This window comes from Patella vulgata, chromosome 6 (genome assembly GCF_932274485.2).
Source record: "Patella vulgata chromosome 6, xgPatVulg1.2, whole genome shotgun sequence".
Lineage (NCBI taxonomy): Eukaryota > Metazoa > Mollusca > Gastropoda > Patellidae > Patella > Patella vulgata.
The window spans coordinates 53,817,704-53,827,505 of record NC_065884.2 but is presented as its reverse complement, the minus strand read 5'-3'; the positions used below and the strand labels follow the sequence as shown (position 1 = coordinate 53,827,505).

At 36.4% G+C, this 9,802-nt stretch overlaps 1 protein-coding gene across 1 annotated transcript in view; it reads right to left on the bottom strand.

Annotated features, from left to right (window-relative positions):
- Positions 1 to 618: 618 nt before the first annotated feature.
- The window catches only part of LOC126825305 (uncharacterized), a 72,335-nt gene continuing 63,151 nt past the window's right edge, over positions 619 to 9,802 (bottom strand). The window contains exon 2 of the mRNA XM_050554892.2: positions 619 to 2,595. Coding sequence (XP_050410849.1) covers positions 1,988 to 2,595 — 608 coding nt within the window. The 3' untranslated portion in view covers positions 619 to 1,987. The remainder of the gene's footprint in view (positions 2,596 to 9,802) is intronic.

Genomic DNA, 9,802 nt, shown 5'->3' with positions numbered 1-9,802 from the left:
ATTTATTTCCTAGCATTAAAGTTCTGTTGTACACACCGGCATTACAATGTCTGCAGAAATCCACTCCAAAATCAATTGATAGGACCTGGGGAAATTTGACAAAAAAAAAAAGGTTTAGGGTCGGCGATGTGGGCTAAAAAAATAGGGTCGGTCGTGTAACGTCATACAAAAGGTATTTGCTTTTTGTCGGTGGATTGAAGGCTTTGTTAAAAATCAGAAATATGCGTCCTCGTATGTTATAAAATCAGCAATACTTTTATCATCGCTTTTATTGCGTGAGAGTACATATAATTTTCCAAAGTCTACCTCAAGAATAAATTTCAAGTTTTTTGACTTTGAATTTTTCTTTTGTCTAATTATTGTGCCCTGTTATAATTTCATATTCTTGAGAAACGTAGTTGGTGAATATTTACCCTTATGCAATACAAATGTTTATAAAATATATTCCTGGTTTTATTATGTTTTTTTTTGTTTTTTGTTTGTTTTTTTTTGCGGGGGGGGGGGGGGTAGCCTATCACTGTGATTGTTTAGATAGACTTTGCTGTTTTTAGGCTTATCTATTACTTATTAGTATTACATTTTGGCTAAACTCTTGGAATAAGAAAGTTTCGCGTAATTTCACAAATTTTCACGTAAAATGTGTTGCCTTCTGCCTGAAGTGATCTTGAGTTGCATATTTTCTATGCAAATCTCCTACACTAGAATTCCATATATATAGGCTTGTGCTCATCCGTCAGACAGGAAATGGCGGGGGATCAAACACGAATTTTTTACTTTTTTAAAGTAGTAGTACATTCGTGTATATTAGGATTAGGACAGGAATATATGCTTAAATAAGCAAATCGAATACATTTTATTTCATTCCCGTAAATCAGGACGTAGGTCTACAAATATTTATTTTCATCGAAGCCTTAAATCTCGATCCAAAAGGTTCATTTTTGACAATTGGCCGTTTTGGCAATTGGGGAACAACGAACCCACCGTTTTTTTTTGGGTTTTTTTGCCTTATATAACTTATGCATGAAAGTTTAGTGAACTTCTTTAGAATAAAAGAATTCTAACTAAACCATAACGTCTTGACACTCTCACCGATAAGCTGGATGACATTTCCATCAGTAAAATATCATCTTGTTCTAACGCAGGGTTATGTCCACCCCCAGTTCCCGTCTGATATTTACTGTTTAGGTTTTTGACAATGCGAAACACCTTTCCCTTGGCATGTACCATCATAGTTGTTGATCGGTAGTAATAATAGAACAATAAACAATAATGTGAACAACATAAATATATTGCAAATGTAAAAACAACATCGTGCAATAATGATACTTGGCTTCAGGAAATGCACAAATTCTGGAATTAACGCGATCGGGATCAAAACAAACGAAACGAATATTAAAATTATCTTAAATTAAATAAAACAATGATCGGGTTTATTTGTATTATATATACAATTATGAAACTAATATATAAATTAATGACTTAAATAACAATAACAATGGACATGTTAATCGATATTAAATAAGGCACATTACGCTTGAGAAACAGAGATATCCCTGTATGTAATAACTATGTTTACATTACAAATGAGAAATAGATATCCATCTTTATAATTCACTATGTTCACCAACACACAGCATTTTTTATTTTTTGTGTATAAAAAAAAAATCCTTTCACACATACAAATAAGAATAGATAAACTAAGATATATTTCATATATATATATAAAACATGTTCACTCCTTATTGTGAAATTGTGGATGCTTTGAATCTAACCGTGCTTTGTAATGAATTGTGTGTAATGAATTGAAATGCTAAACTTCTTAATTGTTTATGTGCAAGTTCGTTGATGTTCATTAGTCTTTAATACAATGAATTTTCAAAATAAATTTCATTTTATTAAGTGAATACGTCATCTAGATTTTGATTGGTCATAGGATTACAAAACGGCACATATTATTATCATGATGTGCAGAGGACACAATGAGTCACTATTCTAATACTCCGGCTTCCGGTTTATCGATTATTCCCATTTTCATACCTAACCACCGGCATTTATTCTTAACGTCTTCTTGTACTAAATTAAAGCACATGGCAATCAGTGATAATCCGAACACTAAATATAAGGCACATAGCACCAATTTTTCCTCTCCGGCCCACGCTTGTAAGTCTGTTCCGGGAACTATGTCCCCGAATCCGATAGTACTGAGAGTAATGAAACAGAAATAAGATCCTGTTAAATAATCCCACTGTTCCCATAGGGAAAATAATAAAGCACCAGAAAATATATATCCAGCAATGAGAAGAATACACAATGACGTAGGAACATGAATAACTTCCTTAGGTTTCCCGGCTTCTTGCTCGCCCGTGTCCACCACACGAGATAATCCTTTCTCCGGATCCGGAATCCTCCGCCGTTTTGGACTAAACAGTTTACAACACACACCACAACACACTTTGCCATAAAGTAGTCTAAACCCGGTGGCCATGACGTCACCGATATTCGTTAAACATAATAACGTCAATGGAATACCTAACACTGCGTAACCAATAGTAACTATTCTCCCTTCCGGTGTTTTCGGAGCAACGTGGCCGTATCCTGAAAATAGAAAATAGAAGATTTATAAAGTAATATTATACACGAATCATGTATAGACGTCAGCAGTTTTACCACTAACAGTGGACATTGGACCAGCTACTCTTTGTGTTGAAACTAAGAGATTTTGAGCCGGCTACTTTTATGGGTGTCGTTACGTTAAAAGTAAACGGTGCTCTCCTCTGTGTCTGTTCTTAAGTTATATTTTTGTGTTCAGAAACTAATCAATCGTTAAAAGGACAATGACAATCGTTCACCGCGAGCCATTATTTGGTAGCCTACATCATTAGGTACATTACAAATTCTGGCCTGCGAAATAAGCAGCTACTATCTGGAAATTTAAAAAATGAATCCCTGGGTTTTACGATTTGTTTTGGCATATCGTTTCTACCTCCCCTACAAAGGTCGAAAAAGGCCATTCGGGAATAAAATAATAAAAGTGTATGAGGCAGTCAAATACCCGCCACATAAAAAGAGAAAACTCGTGTGAAATAGCGAAAATGATTTTATATTGGATACACCACAAAAAGCACAAGTAAAACGAAATATGAAAGACATTTGCGAACAGCAAATGGACCAAGACTAGTATTGCGTTTATTTATATCAATTCACTCTGCCCCCCTTTTGGATGGCGTTTATGTTGGCTTTTTGGTCTAGAATTGAAGACTTGTGTTGGCTTTTTGGTCTAGAATTATTGAAGATGGGGGTTTGAATTAACATCTTCTGCCAGGTTTTGATTTATGAAGCTAGAGCTAAAAAGATTCCTTTGCCCGGTCGTAGCAAAGGATCGGGCGTGTAACTGACGGGCCAGCTAACAGATGCTTTGACTTGAGCAAAAATGTTTTTTTTTAAAGATACTTTCCCACAAAAGTATTTATCGGTTGGTTATTTCCAATAAAAGTATGTCAATTTTGATGCTGGTGTTGTATTCTTATGCTGTGTGGGCCATACAAAGTTAACACTAGATCAAAATAAAAAGAGTTTAGACCAAGCGGCAGTTACCTATCACACAGTCCTAAAACTTTCTTAAACAGATGGAAACTTGTTTCTGCTACATTACCACAGAAAAAACAAATGCATATTTTGGTATCCAAATTGCCAATGTTTACTTAAATGAGGCTCATTTAATTTGTATACCGTTACATTCATTACCTGTGTCTAGAAATGAAATTAATTAACTTGGATATCAAACGGTTTAAAAATTAGAACTAGCACTGTTCGTCTGTATTTGATTAACGGCGCACATCTTGAATTGTTTAAAAGCCGATATGTCTGTCTATTCACACTTTACAACATATTAACAAAAAGGTTAGTACCTAAACAAGTCTCAAGTTCGCTCTCGTTAATTTTGAACTGAGAATGAAATATTCGGGCATTGACTTACATGCTTGGCGTAGGTGGTTCATATAGTTAAAGCGGGGTATAATGTACAAAGTAGAATTTTCCATAAATAGTTTATGAATGCAATGTTCATAATATTTAACTAAAAATGACCCCTCAGACAAGTAAAGATGGTCACGTAAAATCAATAGAAACTAATATAACCAATCCAACTTATAACCGACAGGAGCCTTTTTCGACAATATTACCCATAATATTGCAAAAATGGGCCGACACGGAAAGATATGTTATAGAGATGCATATTCTACACTTCATATCATAGAAAATTTACAAAATTTTGCTTGAGTGTAAAAAGACGCTCTTGCCCCCGCCACCATTGACATTGAAGGGTATGAGGCTATGGATCCGAACATAATATGTAATTCCGTTTACACGTTAAATACAATAGATAAAACAATATGTAACCTATATCTTATGCCTTACATTCCAATATGTCTAGAGGCAGCACATGTGTTTCAAAAGTAAAATATTAATACTGCTTTCAGTTAAATATTTTCCTTCCAATGCTAGCTAGCCAAAAGCCAATGAAATTTGAATTTAAAAAGGCTTTGTAAACCAGGGTCCAGAATCGGTAGTTTTCGTAAAAAATTACGGCGCATGTGTACGTACATATTATACATACTTAATTCCCACCAAAATATACTCAGATTGATTATTAAACATTTTATTAAGAGAGAAATCAATATATCAACGGTAGATAATCTCCCAGCCTTGATTAAGTCGGGCTAAAAAGGAGCCACCAAAGGATTTTAACGAAGGTGGCACTGGCATGTGTGTTTCAGGGAGGGAGGGGTGGTTCTTACTAAATAACCAATTGAAAGAAATGAAGTAGAGTTTAACGTCCTACTTTTCTGGACCGACTGGGCTAATAAAGACGGGCAAGGTAATTGTTTGATTCCAGTAATTATTAGTGACAATTGAGGATATAAAAAGATAGCATTAACATGCTGGATTTTGCCAAAACTCGGGTTGCTTGCAGTAGTAAAAGGTATACATCAAAGTAATGAATTCCTTCGTGTACTGGGAGTCCGGTAAGGATAAGCATATTTTGTCTGGTCCATGATGGTGGCTCTGATGCCTAACAAATAAAGATTCCATCAGTCAAATCTTATACTGTTTCATTTATTGAACATCAAAAGTTGATACTTTGTTGCCCCTTTAACTGAAGTACTGTGGTTTGTGTTACCGCACTACGCCTGTACATATTATATACCACGTGTATATATTTCTATATGAGTCACCCTGTTCAAACTTCAGATAGTGATGCTTGATACGAACCAGTCTCTAAACAATATATAGACAAAAGATCTTATCTGACTAAACTATTTACTAGCAAGCAATTAAAACGCAAGGTGGATGGGGGGATGTGTGAAGCGTGTTTTTTTTCGGAGGTAAAGATGTGGGCTTGAGTTGTAGAAACTTGACAGTTATGACTGTATATTGGAAATGTCTGGAATACTAACAGTTGTTTTAACAGTTTACTGTAATGTTATTAGTTCGGCTATACTCAATCCAATACAAATTTAACCATAAAATAATACCGTTATAGCCATACTGATAGGCCACTGTTAATACGGTTATACTTAATCCAATACGTATTTTACTATAAGATAATTATTTATTCTGTATCCTTATCCGTTCGCTTCAAGACAATATTAAAACGAAATATTTAGTTATAATCCATGGCACAAATAGAGAGAGAGGGACGTGGGGTTTAACGTCCACTCGACACAAACTAGGTCATTTCGGGACTAACATATGGTTCAGTTTTATTTCAATAATTCCTTTGCGCGTAGAGGTCTTTAGCAGTGGGAGGAAACTGGAGGACCCGGAGAAAACTCGCGAGGTTGGACAGGCGACCCTACTCCTTGTCACGTACAACCGGGGAATCGAAACCACGCCAGTGGACTCAATGACAGACCTTATGATACAGAGCGCACGTGCTAACCATTCGGTCATCCAACCCCCTCCATGGCACAAACATGCCACCGCCCACCAATCCAACTTTAATGTTCTAGTCTCATTATATTAATAGCCCATTTCTAGGTAGTAACGTGCCAAATTATTAGCTTAAATTTGTATTTATTTTTTCTTGATCCACAAGCTAAAGCGAGACTGCTATTTAACAGCCAACCTTATATCTGCATTCAAGAAACTTTATGGACATCACATACTCAGGTGACTAAAGAAATGAAATGAAATGAAATGGGGTTTAACGTCCTACTGTTCTGCTCCTATACTGGGCTAAAGAAGACAGGCATACGCCATACAGTGTGCTATGAGGGAAATTTTGCCCGGGCAGCGGCGCTACGGCCTACTCTTATATCGAATTCCAACTGCCAAGGGATCTTTTACGTGCATTCTAATGTATACACGGGGCCTCGGTATTTCGTCTCATCCGAAGGACTAGACAACTGTCCTTGTCAGGCCCTCCGTTCTGCACCACTGACAAGGGGAAACCACGTCGGAAAATCAAGATGAAAGGTGACTAAAGAATGTCGGGATATATTATACGTCTGCTAATCACTGCAGCTTAAATTAATATTTATTTTGTTCTTGGACCACAAACTAAAACGACACTTGTAGATTTGGCACTTTGTATATAACTAATTGCATCAATCGAGAGAGCTATTAAACGTTGCAGGGCTTAACGTTATAAATTTCAAATAATAAATATTCACCAGATATAAGGATTATCTCTTCCCAGTCGGCCCCGCAGTTATGGGTTTTAACGTCCACTCGACACAAACGAGTTCATTTCGGGACTAACATATGGTTTACTTTTTATTTCAATAATTCGCTTGCACGTAGGGGATCTTTAGCAGTGGGAGGAAACCGGAGAACCCGGAGAAAACCCACGAGGTTGGACAGGCGACCGACTCCTTGTCACGTACAGCCGGGGATTCGAAACCACGCCAGTTGACTCAATGACAGGCCGTATGATACAGCGCGCGCGTGCTAACCATTCGCCCCCCCCCCCCCCGCAGTTATACAGTTAACGCCAAATCAAAATAAGTTCTCTGGGATACCGGTCTTCTAACCTAACTGAATTAACTAAATAAATAACTTAATTAAAGCCACTTTAAATTTAAGCGACATATGATTATTAAGAGTTATTGAATATATAAGCTGATCATATTATTCAGAAGTAATTTACAAAGTATATAGGTTGATATTGTCTAGAGTAAATCAAAAGTAATTGATATACACGTATCTGCAAACAACCCTAATGTTTTGACGACGACCGGATGGTCATAGGAAGCTGAATTTTCCTTCCCCAAGACGAATCTTCGATATTAGTGCAAAACACATCTTATAATAGCAAAAACGTAGAAAGCTCTTGAATACATCAGCGGAGAGGCGAAAATTAAGATCTATTTCCATGTATTGGCAATAGATCGAGTGCAAAATTTTCTAAAAACCTTCGATCCATCGAAGGCTCTGGAAAAATGATTTGAAAATAATAGGCCTGTCATCCCTTACAATAGCTGTAAAAAAGACATCTCGGAAACATGCTGCTGTTTCCTGATTGATAATCTAGAAGTTAACTTCCTAAAGGTGGCTCAATTCTGTATTCAGTTTAATTCTAATAAAAATATCTACACTTGATAATCTTTTAAAATCATTATACAGATTATTTATATTGACATACCTTGACGGATTTATTGGATTAGATGGAAAGGTGATATTTTTGATGTATCATACTAAATTATTCATGAAAATCAGGGTTGAAATGTGAAATGTTTGTTTAACTAGTTCATTGATTATATAATGTAAATAAAGACCATTTAAATTAGTTATTTCAGATTACTGATAATTAAGTACAATCAACACATATGTTATGATCTAACTCAATTACATTAATATTGAACCTGTTATCACCTAGTCTATATTTATAATTAACTTTTTGAACTTACATGTTGGGTATAATTGAGTCTTCCGTTTTTTATTCGTGTTTATAACATTGATAATATACTCAGCCAAATTAAAAACTTGACACTGATGAATTTCAACAATTTTTTTTTTCTGGTAAGTCAAATAAATTTTAAAGTGTTTCTAACGATAGTAAGTAGTAAGAAGCCTTTAATTTCATAAAATTGTAAAGTCACGTGGATCACGTGACTTTTGAGCATATAAAGATGAAAAACCTGAAAAACACGTGCAAATACAAACTCGTGAGGTCAATCGATGCAAGTTTGCTTAAACTGAACACGCACACGTAACTTGAACTGGAAAAACAAATTAAAATTGTTATTTTCATCTTTGTTAGAAAATTTCGCGCCTTTCAAATGTAGAACGTCTACGTGCTATAGGTAGGCTCTATGCTGGTCAGTCTGTGGTCACTGTTGCAAGAGCCTTTAATTGTTCAAGCCAAACAATAATTAATCTTAGAATGAGAGTGCTTCAAACAGGAACTATTGCCGACCGCCCAGGAAGATCGAGCAATACGATTACGTCATCTTAGAAACAGATTTGTCTCTGCAACCTCCACAAGTAGATAGATGTTTGGTGGAAGGTTAACTGCACAAACTGTTCGAAATCGCTAGCAGGCTGCTGGTCTTCGAACTCGGAGGCCCTATAATGGACCAATAATGACACCTCTTCATCGCCGTAACCGACACATAAGATTTACTCAAAGACAGTGGAATTCGGTTGTCTTTAGTGACGAATCTCGATTCACTTTGAGATTTGCCGATGGCAGGGTCCGAGTGTACCACAGACGAGGTGAACGTTACGCTCAAGTATGCGTCAGAGAAGTTGACCGATTTGGTGGCGGCAGCGTCATGGTTTGGGGTTCTTTTTGTGCACATGGACGTTCCCCTCTTGTTGTTGTCCAAGGGAACTTAAATGCTGTCCAGTACAGGAATCAGATTTTGCAACCTGTTCTTCTTCCGTTTATGCAGAGACATGGGCCTGGACTAACGTTTCAACAAGACAATGCTTGACCCCATACAGCAATTGCTACCCAGAATTTTTTAAGAAATGCCGGTGTCCAAGTCCTGGATTGGCCGTCGCGTAGCCCCGACCTTAATCCTATTGAACACATCTGGGACGAACTGGGTCGACGTGTTCGTCAGCAAGTGAATCCACCACTGACGTTGCAGGACCTTCAACATGCTCTTGCTGAGCAGCGGCGACGTCTTCCTCGGGTAGTGTTTTCTAATGTTCTGAGATCCATGAGAAGACGTTGTGTGGTATGGCGGGATTTAAGGGCCAAAACTAAATGTAAGTTGAAAGTGTTATTATACATCATAGAAAATACCTAATACCTAAGATGCAAAATACATATGTCGTTATACTTATAATGATGAATACATAATACCGTTAAAGTAAAAGTCAAATGTCAAATTACAAATGTTTTTTGGAAAACACAACATTTTCACATATACACTTCAACAAAGCAACTTTGCAAAATGACATTTGTCTTTTGTCTTTTAACGCATCTTGAGTTCTGGGGGTCAAAGGACAACGGTCAAAGGACATCGGGTAACATGTAAAATTGTTAAAATGAATGCTCCTAAGAAGGAAAGAACGGATATAGGCTGGACCCTCTTTTAGTATCTGGAGACTTGTCAGTCATGATGTTGATATTAGATAGGCTAACTATATAGTTCAAATTTGTATAATCTAAACAAGGTGCCATTCATTATTAAGATTACTGTTAATCATTCTTACAAACGAAGTTTGTGGGACATTATATACCCCTATATATTTCAATTTGGTTTTAACTGTAGACTAGCTAATGTTAATACACCTAGCCTATATAGTCATATTAATTATAAACTTCACACAAAATAAGCCTTCATCT